Source organism: Sphaerodactylus townsendi, linkage group LG01, assembly GCF_021028975.2.
Source record: "Sphaerodactylus townsendi isolate TG3544 linkage group LG01, MPM_Stown_v2.3, whole genome shotgun sequence".
Lineage (NCBI taxonomy): Eukaryota > Metazoa > Chordata > Lepidosauria > Squamata > Sphaerodactylidae > Sphaerodactylus > Sphaerodactylus townsendi.
Window position 1 is genome coordinate 98874190 of NC_059425.1, and position 24741 is coordinate 98898930.

The window sequence follows — 24741 nt, forward strand, 5'->3', positions numbered from 1 at the left end:
AATTTTGTTCATATTTCCTTAAATGAAACAATTACCTCTGAATCATTTTTATCCATCATTGTATTGGCTAACCATCACTTAATAGCTGTATCTATAATTTTAAATTTTCTTTTTTAGAGAATCTTTTGAAAAACTTTCCTGGCAGGCACAGGCTTTAAATGAGAAAGGGTATAGTGCTGGGAAAGAGATCCGACTGGCATCCCAGCATTTTTCTGCATATCAGGCGCTTGTCAAAACAGTCAAAGAAAAACTGAGGGCCTCTCGGGTGGCCCTCCAGGAGCACCAAACCTTTGAAGAAGCTCTGCTGAACATGTGGACGTGGGTGAAAGATGTGCAAGAAAAGCTGGTCTCTGCAGAGAGCACCGTTGGGAACAAAATTACCTTAGAAAAACGTCTTTTGCAAATTCAGGTAAAGTAACAAGATGATGTAACTGTTATTATCAGAATTATTGCTATAAAATAGAGGCATCGGGGGAACCATGTAAGAAGAACAAGTTTCAAAGTGGCTTACAAACTCCTTTGTAAGGAGCAGCAGTGGCGTAGGGTTAAGAGCCGGTATACTCTAATCTGTAGGAACTGGGTTTGATTCCCCACTCTGCCGCTTGAGCTGTGGAGACTTATCTGGGGAATTCAGATTAGCCTGTGCACTCCAACACATGCCAGCTGGGTGACCTTGCGCTAGTCACAGTTCTTCGGAGCTCTCTCAGCCCTACCTACCTCACAGAGTGTTTGTTGTGGGGGGAAGGGAAAGGGAAAGGAGATTGTAAGCCCCCTTGAGTCTCCTTACAGGAAAGAAAGGGATATAAATCCAACTTCCTCTCCCCACAACAGACAGCCTCGGAGGTAGGTAGGGCTGAGAGCGTTCTGAGAGAACTGTGATTAGCCCATAGTCACCCAGCAGGCTTAATGTGATGAAACGAACCAGTGACATCTTGAAGACTAGATAAAACTGTCAAGATAAAATTTAATGTTTGAGCATCCCTACAGGTAACAGTGACCAAGGAAAGACCGAAATACAATATTACCTTGATAACTTTTTGTATGTTTACTTATGAACTTGCATATCACTTTTCTACAAATGATGTTGAAATCACTCTAATAAAGATGGCAAACATACAGTAACACTGATAAAATCAGAGACAGAATTAAAAACTAGATTGACAGCACCCACAAAAAAGGTAAATCGTTTAAAAAGGTCTACATAGTCAGTCTGCAAAATACCTCAACAAGTTGCAAAAACCATTCTAAGTGGGGGAAAATATTCATCTGACAGTGATTGAAATTAAGGGGCTGAGTAGAATTCTTTAGAAAATGTAGTAGTGGAGAAGTCCTGATGGATTCATGGAGACAGATTCATGAAGGCTACTAGCCATGATGACCAAAGAAGACATCCACATCCAAAGGCAGTAAATATTTTAATACCAGTGCAAAAAAGCAAATCAGGGGAAGGCCTTAGCCTCTGTTCCCTGTTCTTTGGCTTTTCAGGCAGCTGATTGGCCACAGTTTGAAATACAATGCTGGGTCCAGCCGGGCTCTTCTCCTAAGTCCTTATTTAATGTAATTTTAACATAATACATCTGTGAGGAAGCAGCCAAAAGGAATCTGTTGTCCATGTCACAGTATTGCCTCTTGAAAAAACAACATGGTTAACTCTGTCTGCTTATATGATACAGTCTGAAATTATCACAAAGCTTGATGTGGGTTTTTTTTTCAAGTCTGAAAACTACTGAATTGGAAAAAAAGTCTTTTTGCTTCCTAGGATATCCTTTTAATGAAAGGAGAGGGAGAAGTCAAATTAAACATGGCCGTTGGCAAAGGTGAACAAGCCCTTCGAAGTAGCAATGAGGAAGGGCAGAAGGTGATACGGAGCCAGCTACAAACATTAAAAGATGAGTGGAGTAGCATTATCAAAACTTCAGTGATCTATCAAAGGTAAGTATATTCATTTTTGTTTGTTGTAAAATATAGCAATTATATGTGGTAATTATTTTGTAATTATGTTAATTGAGAACAACATAATCTTTGGTTCTGTCAACTCACTTGAGGTCTTTTTGCACATTCGGCCATTCACTGGGTACATATTTCAGTGTACGAATCAGGCTGTACAACATCTATTCAGTATACAAGCCTACAAAATACAGAACTGTAAACCAAAAAAATTGAATTCTGCATTCATAAAAATGTGATATTATAATATGCACAATGATCTCGTTATAAATATTGAATATAATATCCATATATACAGACACGTCATCTTCACCTCATAGAGAAAAAAACTCTGCCAAAATGAGGCTTTAGGATCAATAAGATTTCCCTTATTGAGAATATGTTTTTATAACATTAAACTACGATTGAGTCCAACTTTACTCAAAAGTTTCCTTATAGTTTTGCCAAGAGGTTTGCTGGTTCTTATTGGATCAAGCTGACTTCTAAGACTGAATGAATTTTACTTAGCTTCTACTACTATGTTTGTCGATGGGTATTATATTAAATATGTGAATTAGTGAATTCCATTAGATCAATCTTTTATGTTAGCTGAAAAAGTAGCACTAAGGACTGGGTTCATGTACAGACCATGTTTTGAGTTCTGTGTGAGAATCTCCATAGAAAGTGAGGTGGAACTGTTCATATGTAAACAGTCATGTGTAAATCTTCAATCAATGCTTCCAAGTATGCTTCTTTAAAAAGGCAATTATGTCAGGCTATGGCAATGTTGCTAATTTGGGTCGACTAGAATTTAGGGAGAATGTTAATTACCCATGTCACAAATGTTGACATGAAATTAGAACTAAAGGAAATTAAGCTATGATGCTAACCTGACCCATTCAGAGATTTGTGACAAGTGACATTTTCTGTGTCATTTTCTCTGTGCAAATATTTGTTCATGCATTCATTTTTTTCAATAGTAACCTATATTAGCAGTTCTGCTGAACATTCTGTGATTAAAAATAGTATCTCTGCAGTTATGCAGAATTTCTGAAGTTAATATGTGTTTCTTTAATATAAGCTTGCTAGAGTCTGTAATTAATCAGTGGAATGACTATCTGGAGAGGAAAAATCAGCTAGACCAATGGTTGGAGTCAATAGACAACAAAGTGGAGCAACCTTTGGAGCTTCAGAGTGGCCTGAAAGAAAAATTTGCACAACTGGATTATTTGCAAGCTATTGTTTCAGAAGTTGAAGATCATTCTACTGACCTGCACCAACTCATAGGGAAAGCTAGAGAACTGCATGAAAAAACAGAGGACAATTCTTTCATAGAAGCTGCTCAAGAGGAGTTGAAAACACAGTTCAGTGACATTACAACTGTCATAAAGGTAAATGTTTTGTAAGTTGTTTTGTAAGTCATGGACCCTCAAAAGGGTAGCCCCCATCTTTTTAGCTCTCATTGGAAAGAATGCGGGATGGGGCACCCCTTTTGGGGGTCCATAACTTTGGCCCCCCTGAACAAAACTGCACCAAACGAGCGGGGTATCATCAGGACAAACTCCTGATGATACCCTGAAGGTTTGGTGCCAACATGTCTAAATATGCGCCCCCTGCAGGCCAAAATGTGAAAAAACACCAAAAAATTAAAATTCATCCGAAATTCCTGGACATTCCCACAGATTCGGGTCAGTCCGAATCTGCAAGGTTCCGAGCCCATTGATCCGAATCTGGTCCGAATCCGAATTGGAACAAATCTGGCTGGTATCGACCAACTCTAGTCCATTTGCTAATACTGATTTAGGAAATATCAGCAGTGATGCTGGTTGATAAAATTAAACCTTTTATGGATCCTTCCTTGATTTAGAAACACCTGTTAGGTGTTTCTGTGCCAAAGAGTTAGGTGGCAGTCCTTTTAACTGGAAATCTGTGCACAGTTTTTAGACTATAAGGACCTTAGTCTATTCTTTTAATTGTAAAGAAGAGTCACAAGTATGTCTTAGTGCCATTTGTGTGTAAAGTGCAGTTGCAGCTGACTTATACCAATCCTGGTGAAGTTTTCAAGGCAAGTGGTTAAACAAAACACTAAGAATCTAGGAACTGACTGATGTCCAAGTGAGTCTGAAGCATCAAACCCTATGTAACCACCTAATTAAAAAGGGGATAATTGGAGATAATAAGAGAGTGGCCTGGGTGATAAATTTGGGCAGAGGCCAAGAAATCACATCCAGTGAACTGACAGTGAACTGACACTGAAGCCTTTAGATTGTTGTTGTTCAACCATCTCATTAACCACGATCTTCATAATTTACAGGAAAAAATGAGAAAAGTAGAAGACATGGTCAAGGATCATTTACTGTATCTTGATGCAGTACATGAATTTACAGACTGGCTTCATTCAGCAAAAGAAGAGCTTCAGCGCTGGTCAGATGCATCAGGGGATTCATCAGCCATAAAAAAAAAACTGACCAAAATAAAGGTGAGAAATTTTACAACTGTAGCTTTACTAGCAATTAATAATGTGTATTAAGACACAGCATGCTGATTAAGATAATTTTTTAAAAAAATATTACATTTAGTTGCATGCTTATATACCACACACATGTATGTATGTATATATGTGTATATATGTACATATGTATATAAATTAAAGTTTTAATCAGAGGTATTATAATACAGCACTTGGCTTACAGTGATAATTGTAACCCATGTGTACCATAGATCTAATAAAATTGTATACATAAAGAAGGAACAGAAGTATGATATACTAATGGGACCATCACAAATGCCACTGGCAGTTTTCTATTTTGCATTTCTTTGTGTCTGTATATATCACATTAACTTTACATATCACTTCCAAAACAAAACACAGTTGTGAGTACCTAGTAAAAATGCTTCTTCTCACAGAAAATATTGATGGAAAATGTGGGAGACAATTGCAAAATAGCATTTCTACATCGGCCTTTGGTGAATTTATACTTCTTATAAGAATTCACATGTATTGTCAAGCTTAATTAAATGTAACTTGTTTGCATCTTTTTGAAAATGTGTTTTTTTCCATTGTGAGTTTTTTTAATTCTCTGTAACTTCACACTATTATTGGTATTTTCAGCATAGCGCTTTTGGTCAGCATATATTGTAACATTGTACTAACATTTAGCATGTGTTCAGATTAAATTTCTGGATGAAATTGCTTTCTAGTTCGTACTCATTCAGTTGGCAGTGACTGTAACTGCTCCGTAAAATGCCATCCACTGTTTGTAGGAAGTGTGTCATTATCCAGCTGAAGTGAATCACAGCAGTTTCAGTTACCATGGTGATATTCCATTGCAGGAGCTGATAGATTCCAGACAAACTGGTGAGAGCCGCCTAAACAAAGTTCAGACCCTGGCTCCTTTAGTGAAAAAGAGCACGACTGTTCAAGGGTGCAAACTCTTAGACGCTGAAATGCAGGCCCTCCAGTCTGACTGGACTCAGTGGGAAGAGAGTATATTCCAAACTCGGAATGGCTTGGAGGAGCTGGTTAACCAAATGGCCTTGTCGGAGCAGGAATTTACTACTCAGGCTTCTCAATTGGAAGAGGCCCTGCAGCGTTTCAGCACTCTTCTTGCAACCTGGTCAGAAAGACTGACCCCACTGGCTAGTAAGCACACAGACAAAGAAATTGTGGAATGCTGGCATCAAGAAAAGGTAAACAAGTTTTGTTTGCATTTGTGTGTTTTGCTAGCAATTCCTACTTTTTTAACTTAAGTCGGGAAGAGACATGCTGCTTGCAAACAAGAGAATGCAACATACTGTTCTTGGTAAACTGGAAGTTTCAGAATGTACTTTTAACAGAGGATAGGAAAATACTGAAAGAATGTTTAAAACACAAATACTGAAAGAATGTTTAAAACACAACTAACACAATGTTTAAAAAGCAGGAAGCTAGTCACTATGTAGAGTGACTTCATGGCCTCCTGCATGCACATATGGTTATATTAAACTTTTCAGTGTTAACAGTACACGGGGCCTCTGAGCAGACGCTGTGAAGCTTTTGTTTATTAACTTGTGTTGTTTTCCAGGATATGTCAACATATAATCAAGGCAGAAACTTTCTTAAACAGGAGAAATTTACTCAGAAAGTTATGTTTGTTCATTTGAGGAAACTTTGTCTCAATTTATTTAATTCTTATAGACTTTGGGTTAGAAGTTTCTCACAAAAATTCCTGTGTTTTGTCAGTCAGAATAAATTTAAAGGAACAAATCTAAACTCCCCCCACCCCCACCCCCTGCTTAGTTTAATACTTTTTCTAATTTGGGGCCAAGGGGAATCAAAATAGTTTTTCTAGATCCATAATATATTTAAATGTGGGCTAAATCTTGCAGTCTGTCAGCAAAGGCATTTCTCAGGAAAGTGTATTCATGGGGTCCTGGTGTATTCCTGAAAAAAATAGCCACATAAATCTGGAGGCTGTAGTGAGAAGGGGGAAAAGGACAAAAATGCTGCCACCTTCTTCTTCTGTGAGTGGAACTCCACTCTCAGAAGAGAAAGAGGAAGAAGAGAGCAATTTTACTGTCTTTCTCCTCCCCATTGTAACATCCCTGTTTGTTCTTATTCTGTGTTGCTCCCATTACTCTGGAAATTACTTTTCTTGGGAATGGAAACAGCTTTGAGAGGGAGGAGGGAAGGCCAACCAATCTGTACAATGTGTTCCCCTTTGAGGCTTGCCTGGTGCCTACCCTACTCTCTATTAGGCTTTAGTTCAAAACATTTCTTTTAAAGCAAGCTTTTCCACTGAGTATTAGATCTTTTAAATTCTTTTTACAATTCACTGTTGTTATAAGAATCATTTTGGCTTCCTAGTGTTTTATACTTCTGAGTTTTTATGTGCTTATAAGCTTCTGGATTTTCACTTTTTTTTATGGTTAATAATTTTAGTGATTTTATATTTTACCTTATTTTGTTTTATGAGCCACTCAAGCAAATATCTGAAGAAGCTGCATATAAATAGTATTCACAGCTCCTTGTAGATATATGCATACTCATTTTAATCTCTGACAAAGTAAAATTGCTGCTATCTCCTTTATCCACTGATGCAAGCTACAAGAGGAAGAGAGTTTACCAATCTTCAGCAAAGAATCTCAGTAAGGCCAGCGGGAAGTATAAGATTGAAAAGTCTGCATGTAGGATCCAACCCAAGAGAAAAGAGTATCACTTATATTCTGTCACTCATACTCTAATACTTCTGAAAAATAGGCAGCTGTGTAAAATATTTTAAGAGTATTTTCTTTCAATTAGGAAATGTTGGATGTCCTAACAAAGGCTGAACCTATGAGTGATGACATCAAGACTCAGTTAAATGATCTCTGTAGGTTCTCCAAAGATTTGAGTAACTATTCTGAAAAAGTATCACAGTTAATTAAAGAATACAACAGGTAAGTTTCCATTGTACAGAATTAACAACTACCGGTAGTTCAATGGATATATTTGTGTTGTGTGAATTCCATGTGGAATTTCTGTTCTTTGAAATTTAACTTTAATTGTCATAGTAATATAAAGTGTACTGAAAGTATTAGGATGTAAGTTATTCCACAAGTTCTTTCAGTGAGAGATTCAATTCAGATACTGTCCTTATATTCTGATGCAACCTATGACAGCACTGTACAGTTTATTATATGAACAAAGTTGTGCTAAATTGTGTGACACATCCTGGGGGGGCTCCCACCTAATTCTAACAATTTCGATCCATGTTTTCATTCGGATGGCATGACACTCCAAAGTCTTTGTCTACAAGCTTCGAAGGGTTGCCAGAGTAAAGAGCAGGCCTTGCAACAGAGATTCCGAACAGTTTTCAGGGATTTCCAGCAGTGGCTGGTCAGTTCAAAAATTGCTACTGCCAAATGTTTTGATGTACCTCAAAGTGTGAATGAAGCTGCAACCAACCTACAGAAATTACAGGTAATTCCAAGCCATGTAAACACTTTCAGAACACAAGTAAAATACAGATACTAGTTTGTTTGTTTTCTGTTTGACTGTTGCAGTTGTATTTAAAATATTGATTTTGAAACCATAATCTGATGTGTGGTTCTCAGCAAAGGGTTATCTTTTAATAGCATGCAAAAGACAGTTGAAGGTTCTATTCTTTTCTATTCTATTCATATTTATTACCCATCAATTACCACAGTCTCAGGGCAGGTTACAGTAAAAACCTACAACATTAAAATAACAGTAAAACACCATAAACACCATTCTGAAAACCCAGATACAATCTAAAATCTCCTGTGCTCATCCAGAGGGGTGTACAGAGATCTTAGTAGGAGGAGTCAGCCAAACGCCCAGGTGAAGAGGACTGTCTTCACCAGGTGCCAAAACTAAAAGAGAATAGGTTCCTGGTGAACCTCTGGAGGAAGGACATTGCATAGTGTAGGAAGCATTGTGGAGAAGGCCCTCCAGGCTTCTCTCAGACCCTTTCCTCTGAAGGGGGCATGACAGCCAGGCAGGCCTCCCCCTCTGATCTCAGCCCCCAGGCAGGAATATGTGGGCAGATGCACTCTCTATCACACAGGTGTCAAACTCGCGGCCCTCCAGATGTTATGGACTACAATTCCCATCATCCCCTGCCAGCATCGTGCTGGCAGGGGATGATGGGAACTGTAGTCCATGACATCTGGAGGGCCGCGAGTTTGACACCTGTGCTCCATCAGATACCCAGTACTGAAGCCATATAGGACTTTCCAGGTTAGTACTAGCACTTTGAATTGAGCCTGGTAGCTCATCAGAAGCCAGTGAAGAACACTGGTCAACAGACATGCTGCCATATTCTGCACCAACTCAAGCTTCCAGACTATCCTCAAATGCACCTCCATGTAGAGCATATCACAATAATACTATAGTCTATGCCAGGACTCTTGAAATAATGAAGGGTTTGAAATAAAATTAGACTAATAGCAAGTTAAGTGAACTTTAATTTGTCCTTTATTTGCAAGAAACCTATGTGTTTTTCTTTTGTTTACAAGAAACCTATGAAAAGAAAGATAATGGGACAGAGAACAAAATGTAGACAGGTCATCTTTCACACTTTTACATTCATATTCTTTCAATAGAATATTTGTTATATGTTTCTGGTTTAATATGGTAATCTCAACTGTTGATGTGACTGGTTCTTCCATTAATAGAAGCACTGAGCACTTAATCCTGCCATGGATAATATGGCGGGGTGGGGTGGGGGAGAGCAACCAGGGAATTGTCTCCAACCTAGTGACTTTTTAAACTAGGTCCAACATTGTACTTGCTTCATGCTGCTTTATGATGATTGGGATGTACTGTCTTTTGTAATAGGAGTTCTTAGCTGAAACTGAAAATGGCCAGCATAAATTAAATCTGGTGGTATCTAAAGGAGAGCTATTAAATACTATTCTGATTAAAGACAAAGCTCAATCTATTCAAACTAAAGTTGCTACAGCTAAAGAGGACTGGAAAGAATTTATCTCTTCATTGCACAAGAAGGAATCAGTTTTAGAGGTATGAAATGAATGAGAAAGAATGGGGTGAAATAAACATTTGCCTTGCTATTTTAATTTATGCAGGTTTAGGGCAGGGTGGGGTAGATTAGCTGGCAGGTGGGTTGGTCGATGCGGGGATCAGTTTGCTCCACACTGAACCAAGGCTCCATCAGCTGCTGTACCAATAAAGTTGTATCCATTTTCAGTTCAAGAAGGATACTGTATTTGTACATGTGTTTTGCTTGGTGGAGAACACTGCCATTTCTTCACCCCTTCACTGTTGGGGCTCCAATTACTGTTCCTGGTTTTTTCTGCACAACATAAATGCAGTGTCTTCAGGATGGAAACAAAAGCATTTTGGGGAAGAATCTTGCACAGTTTTTCCCCAGTTTCTTTTTAAAAACAGTCTATTTCCACCCAAAATGTTTTTTTAATGCTAAAATAGCAATCTTTTTTGCCAAAACATTTGAAAATGTTTCCTTATTATGCAGTGAGCCGGACACATTTTATTTATCTCACCCAATTTTGAAGCTCTCTTATTTTCTCCACCAGATTTATGGAGAAGTCTATGGCTACCAATCTTGATCCTCCTTGATTTGAGATTGCAAATGCCTTAGCAGACCAGGTGCTCGGGAGCGGCGGCAGCAGCAGCAGGCCATTGCTTTCACATCCTGCATGTGAGCTCCCAAAGGCATCTGGTAGGCCACTGCAAGTAGCAGAGTGCTGGACTAGATGGACTCTGGTCTGATCCAGCAGGGTTTCTTATGTTCTTACTCGCCACCTGCCGTTTTCTGCTGCTTCAGTGATTTTCCATGCTGTCCACCATTTGCTGAAGTTTCCCAGGGACATTTACTCATCTGGCATTGTGTATGCCTGCCATTTTCATCATTAATGTCTATTAACGAACTCAGTATTGCCTGCCAATTATGCTAAAGTGTCATTTTTTCCTCTTTTTTGTTTTCTGTAAGCTATCTTTGAATCTACGAAGACGTAATATGAGAATATGGCAGTCTCCATAGCTTTGAAGATACCTCACAGAAAAATTTTTAAAAATGGAAAGAACCGTTGTCACCAGAGTTGCTTTATTTTCCTGCACTATACAGACAAAAAAAGTCAAAACAGTTCTTTCCAAAATGTTTGCAAAACATCTTAAATGTTTTGTGCAGAAAAAGCCTATTACTTTTTGGACTTGGGCATACATACAGGACTGTCAAACATGCTAAAAAATAAAAAAGTAAAATAGTATTGATGTTTTGAAAGATATATCTGAAACAAGGGATTCACTTTTTCATTTAGTAATGTATATAGTAATTGTTATGCAAAGTAGCTGTAGCATGCATTATTAAAAAACCCTAACAGTTCTTATAGGAGTGATCAGATTTCCCTGCAGTTCAAATGGCAACTAAGAACTTTTTCTCATTGTGCTCTGGAAGCAAGCCCACTATACACATGGCACATGTTGCATGAACCAAGACCTGCATATGTACAGTTGTGGACTGCTCTTCTCAACAGTATATACTTACAAATACATGATTTAAGTTCAAACTACCATTGTCAGTAATGTTTATACACCATGTTATTCCTGTTTTCTATTAAACATTGCTTCAGTAAATATAAACCAAACATGTATGTGTTTTCCTGTATTTTCTAGAACTTGAAGATTCAGATGAAAGACTTTGAAGCCAGTGCTGAACCATTCCAGGACTGGCTAACAGATACCAGGAAAATGGTTCAGGAAAGTGGTAATCGTCTGCATGATCTCCCAGCCAAAAAAAGAGAACAACAGAAACTACAGGTTATTAGGATTGTTATGTGTGTTCATACTTCTAAAGCTTCAGTCTTCTTAAACATTTGGGTCATAACACTTCATTTCCTTATCTCATGCACTGGGTATTCAAATGGTCAATTCAAAGCACAGCCAAATAGAATTTTATTCTTTGTTTGGCAAAGTCTCATTGAAAGGCACTAGAACAATGTCCAGTTTAGTTTTTGACTGGTATCAAATGTGTGAATCTGGAGAGAGGACTGTATATCACCGAACCAAAACCTTTGTAACTGTGGAGGAAGAAGGTAACCTGGATGTTGTTCACCACTTCAACAAAAACAACAACTACATGACTGCTTCCATACTAAGATTGTACATCTGGGACTCTCACCATGCAGCCTTAAGAACACTTTAATGGGAGAAAGCTGAATAGAATCGAGAATTCTGATTGACCTGCTTAGGATTTGTCACTAAAACATTAGTGATAAATAGTACAACACTTAACAAATGGGTGGGAAGGGGATGTTTTTCATCAGTGGGAGTGTCATATACACTGGAGTACATCCAACAATGCCTTTACACAGTACTTTTGCCCATGGAATGTGATTTTCACAACTTCTCCCTCATGTGGCAACTTCCAAAATACCATTAGGGATTGCTTCAGGAGGAGGGAGAAGCAAAAGCTGCAGTCTTCAGGCAGAAGTCATTGCATTCACATCCTGCAAGTGAGCTCCAAAAGGCATCTGGTGGACCACTGCGAGTAGCAGAGTTCTGGACTAGATGGACTCTGGTCTGATCCAGCAGGCTCTTTCTTAAGTTTTTAAGTTTTTGAGCCCATGGAAGCATACTGTTGGATCTAACTCAGTATCTCATAGATGTCAATAACACTCATTAATCATGTTTTTCCACTATGGATGACAAAAACAAATGTGATTGTGAAAAGGTGGAAGAAGAATGATTGGTTCTCCCTCAGGTCAGGAAAATATGATGCCTCTTTAACAAGAGCTGCTTCTTGAGAAATGGTGGCAAAATCCTCCCTCCAAACAAATGAGCAACAATTATACATTTGTCATGCTATGAACTGGCCATTTGGAAGCTCCAGTATGTCTAAGCCCATTAACTGAACTTTTCTATTGGCTATCCTGTGATTTCCTTGCTGCTTGCCTTCTTTATCGCTTGAATTTAAGCTTAACAAAAACATGCTTGTGCTTTACAGTCTGTCCTTGAGGAAATAAGGTGTCATGAATCTCAGCTCATCAGGCTTAAAGAAAAAGCTCAGCAGCTTTGGGAAGAACAGGCTGCCAGCAAAAACTTCATGCACAGAGTATCTCAGCTGTCTTCTCAATATCTTGCTCTGACCAATGTAACAAAGGTAACGCACCCACCGCTGTGTGCTTTTATGCTACTAACTTGCGTTTAAAAAGTGAATGTCCACTTCATGAAAAAAGTGAATGTCCACTGCAGTTCTGTTTGTGTGAAGTTTCCTATCCACTAAGGTTGTAAAAGTGGATATGTTAATAGAAGTGTCAAGAACCCACCTGGGGCCTTTCCATGTTTCATGTCCAGGGGAAGCTGGGAAAATGTGACACTTGGTGTATGTATATTCCTTTTCATTGCTTTGCTTTGCACTAGACTTTGCTCTTCCCTGGTTTCTTTTCTCTGAGCCAGGCAGCACCTGGCTCCTTATCTGGCTCTGATCTTGGAGAAGTGATGCAAACTGGGAGAGGAAAACTGTTTCTGTTGGATGGGGCACAGTGGGAGGGGTCTAAGAGTGGGGTTTTAGCTAGTGGTGGGAACATTTGAATTTCAGTTTCAGCAACACTCAAGTGCAGCCTGTTCATTACTCAGATGCAATAAACAGATTTTGTTTGAACCTGAGTCCAGTTGTAAGGGAGGAGGTCAGCTGCCACAACACAAAGATTAAAAAAAAACAACCTTAGCAAGAATACTTGGAAACATCTACACGCTTGTTGAAGAATATGCAATCTAATGGTAGGATCCCAGGTCAGCAGCACAGGAATACCAGGACAACAACTGTTTCTTGGGCAATGTTTTAGTCAGTACAAATCACAAGTTTCCATTTCTGCCAACTGACTCATGGAAATTTAGTCTTCTGAGATGTCACTATGGCCCCTTCCGCACACACAAAATAATGCATTTTCAAACCACTTTCACAACTGTTTGCAAGTGGATTTTGCTATTCCGCACAGCTTCAAAGAGCACTGAAAGCAGTTTGAAAGTGCATTATTCGGCATGTGCGGAATGAGCCTATGTGATTTTTTCCCCCCAATTGTAGTGGAATGTTGAACTATCTAAACGATTGGTAATGTTAACATATGTCTGAATTTAAGGAAAAGGTCTCCAGAATGGACAGGATTGTAGCAGAGCATCAACAGTTCTCTCATGGTCTGAAAGAACTTCAGGACTGGGTAACAGATGCAATCCAGATGCTGGAATCTTATTGCCATCCCACATCAGACAAGAGTGTCCTTGACAATAGAATGTCAAAGCTGGAGGTAGGTAGAAGAAGACACAAGGCACACTTATTTCAGATATTTAATAGCAAACATATTAACTGATGAAATTTCATTTGACTGTAATGCTGGAGTGTTACATAAGCAGATAAATAAATCAAACCAGGTGGGACACTCCATGTACTCCATCTTTGACAGAATACTGGCTATCATTCAGAGTTTCTAAATATTGTATAGCAAGACAAAGAAAATTATGTACCAGAATGAATAAGATAATATGTGGGATAAAAAAGTACCTGCAATGAATTTAAATACCAGACCCATGAATGTGGAGTTTAGTGATTTTATATTTTATTATACTTTGTTTTCTCCTAATTTTGAAACTTTATCAGTAACATTTTCAGATTTTTTTTTACATTCACAAAGGCTACAATTTCTTGCATTTGAAACAGGAGTTTATGAACAGATTGTTGTCTATTATGTACATAATCATCACAATATGTTCAAACAATGTAAACTGTGTAAATTGTGGCAGTTAGGGTTGTGCATTCAGCTAAGCTGAACTGAAAAACAAACAAACCCCAACTGCCAGACTGTGGCTCCACAGCCCAGAAAACTCACAACAGCCACCCCAAAAAATACCTTATTAGTGTTTGGGGGGGGGTGTCTCCCACCCAAATGACAGCAATGTAAGGGAGCCAAAAAGCAAATCCCCCCAAATGCTGAATTTTTTTAGCATTTTTAAAAACTGCTTCAGCCCCACTAGTATTTTAAAAAAGGGGGGGGGGAAACCCTCTTCCCCCCCTCTCCCCCCGAAAAACCACTGAAAATGCTCTTGCCCTGGTGGATGACAAGCAAGCAATCTGTTTGCATGGTATTTGTACCATTTTGTTAAAACTTTTTAAGAGACAGACAAAAATAACAAATAAAAATACACACAAAAACTACACTGAAATAGGGAAAGGGAGAGTTCCTGCTTTCCTCTGTGCCAAATATAAACATGGCTAAAGATTTATCACATTCTCCCCAGTTACAATTATAATTCAGTTAATAATTATAATCAGTTAATAAATTATAATTCAGTTAATAATTATTACGACTACTACTAAGAACTTTTCTCTATTGTGTCCATTTTCTTGTTCTTCTGGTCCTCCATACAACAAATCATTACTTCATTTTTTCTGTTTTAAACCTTTCAGAAATTTCCAGTTATTGATAAAAGTAGATGAGTTCTTTTCTATAATCACAGATGTAAACTTAGACATCTTGGCCAATTCCAGTATCTTCACAAAAGACTCTTCTATTGTAGATATAGATGAAGAGTTTCATTTTTGCGCATCTAATATTCTCTCTGTTGATGTTATCTATAAAAACAAATATAAAAACAACATTCCATATTTTTTTCAAACTATCTGCCCATAAGCCCCAAAAGCCCTACTTTCATTTGTATATTAGTCTTTAAAAGCTTCTGGATTAAATGCATTTGTATCCAAAATTTTTAGCTTTATTACACCATAAATAGGAAAATCACCCTTCATGGTGTTCACATTTCCAACACAAGTTTGGAATACCAGCAACACACCATTTTATAGAGACTCGCTCTGAGATTCGAAGTTAATGTAAATTTATTACTTTTTAAGCACATATTCTTCCTTCAGTCCATGTCTACATTATACCCAAAGTTACTGGCCTGTTTTATCATACACAGACCAGGCATCTGTAGAAGGCGCAACAGTGATGATCTAAAGAGGCAAGGGATCATACTGCGGGAGGCAGCAAACTGACAGTTTTTCTGAATAAAACAGAAGTCCAGTGGCACCTGAAAGACTAACGACATTTATTCCAGCATGAGTTTTCATGACTCAGAGCTCACTTCTTCAGATGATATGAGCTGTGTGGTATGGTGGATGGGATGGGGGATATTGTTCCCGTTTGATAATTTCTTCCTCTGCCTCTATTTGTGTAAGAATGAGTATATGACAAGCATGGGAAAAGGATCTGTTTATTCTACAGGGATTGTTTTCAGTAAAACAGGAGAAAGAAATCCAGATGAAAATGGTGCTGACAAGAGGAGAATCTGTTTTACAAAATACCTCTGTAGAAGGAGTGTCTGTGATTGAACAGCAGTTAAAAATGCTTAAGGATACCTGGTCTTCTTTTTTGTCTGCTTGTATACATTGTAAAAGGTAAATGGATATATGGCAGTTTAAGACAGTTAAACTAATACTTGGAATGTGTCTGCAGTATTGTTTGGTCTATGTTCAAGTAATGCTTTCTGTCCATGGGCATTTTAGAGCCAAGTCAGACACCAGCTACTGGGAACTTATTTCCCAATACAGTCTTCAGGCTTCCCCTTCCCCATACTGTTTTCCTTCCCCCAAATTACCCCGGGTAAGGTTTATAAATATTGTATAAATTGTGCGTGGGAGTTATAAATATTTTAAAGAAATTATTCATATATGTATTCATTTAAACTATGTAAATGTGTATAGCTAATATCTGTACACATTTCAGCCAGCTGGAAGGAGCACTGTCCAAATGGACAAGTTACCAGGATGATGTTCGACAATTTACTACCTGGATGGACAACGTGGAAGCAGTCATGAGTGCTTCTGAAAGGCAGAGTGCGGAACTGAGGGGAAAAAATGCTTCACTTAGCAGAACTAAGGTTTGTGCAAAATCCAAGCTCAGATAGCTTGTAACAGCATGGACACCCACAACAGAGACTATTTCATGACTTTTAAAACTGTGTTTAAAATGGGAGCAGCTAGATCAAATGATTTTTCAGGACTGTCTCAGAAATTTTATTTTTGTGTGAGTTCACTCATTTTATTTGCTAAACATGTTCAGGTAGTTTAATAGGTTTGTGTCACATGTCTGAAATTGTTATTACATTCAAATGACATCGCTATTGGCTTCAGCTAGGGATGTTGCCAAATTTTGTGATTCATTTTAAAAGTTCAGGCACCTGTTGTGGTTTCTCTGTATTCTTTTTTCTTGGTATATTAATCAAATGGGAGAGAAAGATGGGAATTAAAGTTGAAAACTTTCATGTATTAGCTAAATATAAGTGCCATTATAGTGACATACTACATAAAAATAGAATATGCAGTATAAAATCTTGTGAACAGACCTCAAATAAGAATTTGTTAAAGAAAAGAAGCAGGATGAATGTAATCTTTCTGACAGTGCTCAAAACATTCTGCTGTGCGGAATCCACCAGTGAGACTAGAATTACAGTGTCTACATTATTCATTCATTCGTCATTGATGAATGACCAGGATCAGAAGGAAATTTATATTGAGAGGAAATAATTGACCAAATCCCGTTTCAGAGGGTGTTTACCTGCAGACTGTTTTACTTGCTACATTGCATAAATTCAACTTTGCCACTGGGATATGTTTTACAAGGAGCTGTAGCCAATCCTAGCTTTCTGATCAGTATGCCTGTATAATAAATAATGTTTTTAAAAATCAGTTTGCCTCATTCACATTTTAGATGTATGCTTGACAAACTCAATTTGTGAAGAAACTATTACAAAATTCAGGATCAACTAAGCTGCATAACTCCTGTTGTATGAGTCATATTGTCAACTTTTTGTTTGTGTTCTATAGTTACTTAAAGAAGAAGTGTTTAGTCACAGTGTGCTGCTGGACAAAATTGAAGTTAAAGGCATCAGCATGACTGAACATTATGTAACTCAGCTTGAACTTCAGGACCTTCGAGAAAGATACCAGTTTCTCAAAGACAGGACAATGGTACTGCTTCACTTCACAACACTACTATCTGTCTCCTTGTGTGAAATCATTCGATCTGTGACTATGGTCTTTCATGGTTCTTAGTAAACTATATAGCAGTTTTGAAGACTATCAGTCAATCTTTATTTGATATCCATAGGCCATTCAAATTAAGGCAATAAGAAATCAGCAAATAAAACACATACAATTTAAAGCTAAATCTTATATACAAATGAAAGAACAAAACCCTAAGAGCTAAGAAATTTGTACCATCTTGCAGACTGCAACTTAGCCTTTATACTACAACCTTTCTGCAATCTAAGTTTAGATGAGAGAAACATAAATGTGGTTACGTTGCATGTGACATCCTCGAAGACATCAGCCATTATAAAACACATTTTATTCTCCTCAGTACCTGATAATTTTGCTAAAATATTTTTAAGATATCAATTCCGGATATGAGAATGCATAGGACAGTACAAGATATAATGCATTACATCTTCTATCTGATCTAAGCCACAGTCACATATGCATTGATCTTTTGAGCTCTTATTGTATCTTCCAAAGAGATAGTTTGATGGAAAAGATTGGAATCTTAGGCTTGTGAAATCCTTTCTTAAATTTGGATTTGTTAAATTTGTGAGATAAAGAGCCTGATTATTATGTTTCTTAATTTTTGAAAACCAAGGGGCAAAATTCGTGTTAGCAGCACTCTCTATATCCTGTTGGGAGTTTTTATTAAATAACCAGTCTCTAATTCTACTTGACTCCCATACCAAGATAGTTTCAAGGGACGGAATCTCATAGCTATTTATTAAGGCAGTTAAATGGTCCAACCAAGTTTTAATGTGCTTTCTAAACCCTAGACAAAGTTTGGCCAGATGTTCTTTAGGTAAACCAGCCAGCTTTTTATAATATAACAGTAGCCTAAGTTCTTGTTCTAATAGTTGGCACCCCTGTCTCCAATCGCAACAAAGAAGCTGGAGTAGATTGGGGGAGGCCAAGAATTTTCCTAAGAAATTTATTTTGAATTATTTCTAATTGCTTGATTAAACTTGATCCCCAACCCCAAATTTCTGCTCCATATAATAACTGAGCAATTATTTTACCATTATATATTTTAAGGATCGGGGGAGTCAGTTGGCCACCTTTATAGTAGAATGTTAGGAGTAAGTTTGTAGAGCGTGCTGCAGTCACGACTTTTTCCCTTATTTGAGCCCTCCAAGAAAGAGACACTTGAAAACTCCCAAGTAACTCCCAAGTATTTGAATAAAGAAGTTTGTTCAATTTGTTGGCCGAAAAATTGCAATTTATGTATCTTTAACCTTCCTCCCAAATACTACTATTTTGGTTTTATTAAAATTAATGTTTAGTTTGTTTTCCTTTCAATATCCAGCCAGTTTATTTAATATCCTACCTAACCCTATTTTAGTAAAATACAGTACTGCCATATCATCTGCATGTAGTATCAGTGGAATCCTTCTCCCTTCCAACGAAAAGGGAAGCTTTAAAGACTAGAAAATGGTTGCAGAGACAGAGGGCATTTTAACATTTTCCTCCCATACCTCTTCAGTAATATATGACATTTGAATTCTGTACCTAGTTACCTAGCAGGAAATAGAACTGCCAGTTGACCTGGGAAAAATCCTCTCCCTTCAATAGCAGTTTAATATAGACAGTTGGCAGTCCCTGGCAGTTGGCAGTCCTAGGAGGAAAAGGTGCTATTCTGTCTTGATCCTCTAATGAGCAAACCGCAACTTCAGAAAAGATACTGAATTTATTCCTCTTTTAAAAAACACTCTTAAAAAAACCACTGTTTCCTAGAAGCCTTCCAAACAGTTGCACAGAGCTGCTAAGTAATTTTATAACGTGAGTTATACTCTTCGTGGATATTTTTGCCATATCAAGCTTGATTCCCAAAGAATATTTGGAGAGGAGCATTTGTTGCTACTTTGTTCATGAATTTTGAAGCATATATTCCAGAGTGACTATTTTTTATCTTAAACAACTTTTAACTTTAGAAGGCAGATTTACATATCATAATGTACATGGTATATTGATATCTCAGCTATTTGATTCATAAACACTTCATGCAATCCTACGCTTGAGCTCTCTTATGTTAGAAAAGGAGATCCAGACATTTCAAGCTGGTTCTACTTCAAAGATCTTTTTTTCTTACTCCACTAATGAGATTTTTCTAATAACAGGAGGCAATATGTAAAGCTGAGGAATGTGTTCACTTGCATCATGAATACCAAAAAAATCTGAAGGCTTTTGAAGCTTGGCTAGAAAAAGAACAGGAAAAACTCAACTGTTTATCCCACCTTGAAGGTGATGCAGACAGACATGAAGCAACGCTCAGGGAACTCCAGGTAGTTTCTTACATACTGAATCAAAAATTATCTTCCATATAAAGACTATCAGAAATATATTTGCAGAGGCATATGAAACATTGTTCTGTATAAGTTTATAGTTATATTTACTTTCTAGTCAACTTAAGTGATATTAAATATATCCCCAGAAACTGCAGTGGTTGGTTTATATGTCTATAGAAAGCTCTTAAAGCTCTTAATTTATGACCAGAGTACCTAAGGAATATCAACAGAGACTGAATGAAGCAAGTAATGCTAATATTTTTTTATTTCCAGGAATTACAGGTGCATTGTGTAGAAGGACAAGCATTGCTTAACACAGCATTGCAAGTTAGAGAAGAAGTGATACCATGTGGTATACCACATCTGGAAGAAAGATTATTAGAGTCTGTTTGTCAAGACTGGACTATTTATCAACAGAAGCTTTCTGAAGTGAGGACACAATTAAATACTACCCTTAGCAAACTGAGGCTTATGGAAGACAAGTTTATGAAGGTGGATAACTGGCTGAAAACCTTGGAGGGAAAAGTTAATATTAGGACTGGCCGTCAGTCTGATAGAGCTACAAAGGAGATGCAGTTACAGCAAATGAAGGTAATGAGGTGGGATGATGGGCATTTATAGTGAACAAATTTATGTAGATCTGACACTAAATTTGAACCCTATTGAACATTCAAAGTGCTAAGAAATTAAAGTTCCAAGACTTAGGGCTTAAGGCCAAAAGTGTATGCCACTGATGAGAAAGCATACAGAGATATGAAAAGACCATGAAGATCTGGTTGGTCTGCATGTGGAAACAAATACAAGAGAGGGAGTGGTGTTTGCATGTGTATGTGTGCAAATCTGGCTTGGATCAAGCAGTGATTTATGTTGATTGACTTATTCCCTGTCTCTCTCTACTTTAATCCAAAATAATACCTGGAGTGCTGCTCCTGGGGCACAAGGACTTCCAGGGAATCAGTGGGAAAGGGTATCAGTTATAATGATCTATCCATTATCCAGTTGTAGGAATCCTGCTCTGGATCAGACCCTGTGACTTGTGTTTGTGTTTGAGTGAGATTACTCAGTGAAAATGAGAGAATTGAATATTGAATATGAAAGAAGTGAATAAATGATGTGTGTGTGTATGTATGGGAGATCTGACCTGTGTATTAGTGGATAATGAATGCAAGTTGTTGAAACAGACAAATCTACTCATAAATGATTGCATTAATTAGGATCAGCTTCTAGGAGAAATGCACCATTTCCAGAAATTTTGAAACCACAGAAGAAAACCATGTTTTCATCTTCAAGGGTTCTGTGTAGTCCCACACTGGAACTGCTCGTGCACCGGCCAACCATGGAAAAGATTTCCAAGGCTTTCTAGTAGACGAGGAGCACTGCTCTTCCTGGTGCTTTCATGCCAATATGATCACCGCACAAAGAGAATCTTCATTGCTATTCTGGTTTTTCTTCACCTCATTGTTATGGTTCAAGAGGAGCCTTTTCAGGATTATGTCAACTGTGGCTTTAAAATGGTGCTGATAAATACCTGTTATGAGTGCCTTATCTGCTTGGGGAAATCACACAGCAAAACTGCCTACTCTTTTTGTCACCAGTCTACCCCTGAAGGCATGATCGAGTAGAGCTGGACCCAAAAAGCTCTTTTTCAAAGATTTTTTTTCAAGCACCAGCCTGAATTAAGGTCCCTTCCCCCTCTTGGTGAGGGGTGATCTCACAGAACGTAAGATTCACTGACCATTTTCAAAGACTTTGGCTTTGCGCCAGCCTGAATAAAGACACATTTCTCCTGCTTGACTGTGTCAGCTCTGAGGGGAGAAACCAGGAATTGCTGCCTGAAAGATCCTCTGATTCAGACCAGCTCTTTTCTAAGGCTTTGGCTGCAGTCTGCCTGCCTGAAAGACATTGTAAGAGGGAAGGACTCCATTTCCTTTTCGGTCTCTGTGACATTGAAGGTCTTTCAGTTCTGAAGGGAGAAGTTTTGAGTCGTAGCCTGACGCACTTCTTTCATCAGCTCTGAAGTTTTTCGGCTCCAGGAGCCTGTCTGACTGAAAGCCCCCCTCCCCGCCCTTCTGTCTGTTTGGAGGAGAGGAGCTTTGAGGTTGTGACCTGGGAGAATCTTTTGAAGGCTTACCTATGCCTGAGTGAAGGAATCTTTCCCTGGCTACCCTCAAAGGTGAAATCTTTGGAGGCCTGGGTTAACAGAACCTTGAAATTTTCAGTGGCTCTTTGTAAACTGTGTTACTTATCAAGAGAGTTTTGTGGGTTTTAGTTGGGGTTATTTGGACCTCTTCAGCCTGTGTAGTTTTTGGAGAGTTGCTGAAGTTGTTGGAATTTCCTTTTCTTGTGTTCTGAGGCAACCAGCCAACTTATGGTCTGCTGAGCTTTATTTTACCAGTCAACACAGTCACGTCGGTCCACCCTTTTGCTCCAGTCTCTCAGCACTGATTCTTAATCCTAAAGGGTTTTCAGAAGAGGTACTGTTTCAAGCATAGGCAAGACTTGCTATTACTTTCTCCATGGAGAGCTCAGAATTGATCACCGAGATCTTGGGTTTCTGTCTGTTGCTCTGAGGTTCCAAGAATGACTGGTCAGTATCCTCACACTGCTTGTAGGTTGGTATAATTCATCATGAAGAACTGTACATATGTACAATGTGCCCACCTTGTCTTAGTAGGCCTCCCAAATTTCCAATTTTCTGTCAGAGGCATTGAAAAAGGCCTTTAAAAATCTGGAGAGAAAAATATCGGAATTGTTCCAGTTTGATTTACAGGCCTTCACATCTCTAGCTTCCATAAGATTGCACTTAATTTGTTCATATTTTTCCCATTGAATAAAAGTGTGAAAAGTATACGTTTTTATTGCATAGGAGAGATGTATAATTTTCTGATTCGATTTGAAGACTCTAAACCACAATTTATGATACTCAGCAGTGGTTACAAGCATTTCGTTTCTTTGACTCAGAAATGGCATGAAGAAATTATAATCTATAAAGATGAAATTGAAGAAGTTGGACTGTTAGCCCAGCAGATCCTAGAGGAGAGTCATACTTCCAGTAGGATGGGAAGGCAAGCAACACACCTCGCCTCTCGGTACCAAGCTCTTATCCTTCATGTATTGGTGAGAAGTGAAACATTTTTTAAAAATATCATTATGGAATGTTAATTACAAGAAACATGTTTTTCATTAGCACAAGTGTTTCACGGATACAAAATATTTAACCATTGTTTGTGAATGCCTCAATCCATTCTTCTGAAAACTACCTCTGATTTTAATAGAATGTTTCTAAAACCAGCCTTAGTTTGTATGGAGCAATATCAAAACATACACAAATTATGAACAGTAATTGTTTTCAATTTCAGTTCTGATCTGTAATACTGAATCCTTCCATTTATTTTACTATGGTTTTCAAGTTACCTATTTTTCCTATGAAATGAGAAAAGTGCATGCAGATGTTGTTTTTAAAAATTCAGTGTAGGTTTAAAAACCGAAATGGGCACAAACATATTAGTACCTGTGACCAGATATAGAACATAATAAAAACTGGGGGAGGGACTCAGAGGGGACACAGGAGGAATTAAGGAAGTTTCAGGTGAGTCACCTTATTAGCCTTATTAGCCTGTAGTAATAGAACAAAATTTGAGCCAAGAAGCAAAAGACCAACAGCTTTTTACAAGGTAGAGACTTTCAACAATTTGGCACAAATTAGAATGAAGATCCATCAGAAATAATATGCAGTTCAGAATGTGGAGGAGTGGTACAAAGAAGAACTGGTTGGAGTCACGATGCAAGATGGAGTCAGGTTGATTAGAGCAAAGAAGTATACATGGAAATGGGAAATAGAGAAAATCACACCTGTAATGAGATAAGAATCCTATGTCCCTATTCATCCTTGGGGGAGGGGGGTGTCCCTTGTTTTGAATTTATAAATGAATTCAATTTCAGCAATCTTGGGTTGTAATCTCCCCTTGAAGGTTCCCTGTTTGAATATGGCATTGCTGCCACTCAGCCCCCTCCAGAGGGCTTCCAGGTGGTGCAGGGAGGCAGGAGAAGCCAGAGAAGCCCTGAAAGCCCTTCATAGGGGAAAACAGCTTGCGTAAGTCCTTCTACCCTGCCTCTGGTGTTCTCAGGGCCAAACCCTGGTGGTAGCTGACTTATATTGGCTCTGCCTCCAAGAACACCCCCCAGTTGCATTGGCCTCCATGTTATGTTGACACAACTCTGGAAGTGGCACCTGGAAACTGGTTGAGCACCCCAGAGCTCAGCGGAGCACTGTGGACCTTCCTATTTGCCCTCCCAGCCATCATAAGTACCACGCCAGCCACAAGGGCAAACACATTGTCATGAGCCTGCACCAATTTCAATGGCTGTTCAACCCTCCTCCACCCCTAATCTGGATTGGGCTGTAAAATCAGCAGTGGATATCCCGGAAAAGTAAAATGATCTCCCCCTGGTTTTAAAATATTGTGATTTTTTAAAAATGTCTCCTATGGCTTATAAAAAACCAAAAATTGTATAAAACAGTATAAAACTATCAGTGTCTTTTTATATTGTGTTTTCAGGAACAAATAAAATTAATTGAAGAAGAAGTTCGAAGTGTGGAGGAATCAGAGCTGGCTCTTAGTGTTTACCGAAATTGGTTTGGAGCTACTCTGAGGAATTTCAGAAATGTGGCAACAAAATCTGATGTAGTTGATAAAGCAGCAATGGAGAAAAAAATGCAAAAACTTGAGGTACAGCATGGGAGCTCTATGATACTGTGTAATGATGCCATCTTTGAAAGTAATAACTTACTGATATCTCTGAAATTCATTGCTCAAAAAAATAAATTTGCTGAGAAATATCAATATATTTGCATGCTACTGATCTTAAATTCTAGGCTACAATTTCAGGTTGCGTTGGGCTATTTGGAGACTTATTTGTTTTAACAGTCACTCTTCTGCAATTATACTGTTTTGATATTCCCATGAACATTTAAGTGG

The 24741-nt window shown here is 38.1% G+C and overlaps 1 protein-coding gene across 1 annotated transcript in view; it reads left to right on the top strand.

Annotated features, from left to right (window-relative positions):
• SYNE1 (spectrin repeat containing nuclear envelope protein 1) overlaps positions 1 to 24741 on the top strand; it is a 375888-nt gene that overhangs the window by 115508 nt on the left and 235639 nt on the right. Inside the window, exons 45-62 of the mRNA XM_048488624.1 lie at positions 118 to 409; positions 1760 to 1932; positions 3008 to 3317; positions 4241 to 4405; positions 5260 to 5616; positions 7208 to 7344; positions 7690 to 7867; positions 9248 to 9430; positions 11063 to 11206; positions 12393 to 12548; positions 13528 to 13692; positions 15664 to 15836; positions 16165 to 16318; positions 17265 to 17408; positions 19595 to 19759; positions 20036 to 20353; positions 22724 to 22879; positions 24322 to 24492. Coding sequence (XP_048344581.1) covers positions 118 to 409; positions 1760 to 1932; positions 3008 to 3317; positions 4241 to 4405; positions 5260 to 5616; positions 7208 to 7344; positions 7690 to 7867; positions 9248 to 9430; positions 11063 to 11206; positions 12393 to 12548; positions 13528 to 13692; positions 15664 to 15836; positions 16165 to 16318; positions 17265 to 17408; positions 19595 to 19759; positions 20036 to 20353; positions 22724 to 22879; positions 24322 to 24492 — 3541 coding nt within the window. The remainder of the gene's footprint in view (positions 1 to 117; positions 410 to 1759; positions 1933 to 3007; positions 3318 to 4240; positions 4406 to 5259; positions 5617 to 7207; positions 7345 to 7689; positions 7868 to 9247; positions 9431 to 11062; positions 11207 to 12392; positions 12549 to 13527; positions 13693 to 15663; positions 15837 to 16164; positions 16319 to 17264; positions 17409 to 19594; positions 19760 to 20035; positions 20354 to 22723; positions 22880 to 24321; positions 24493 to 24741) is intronic.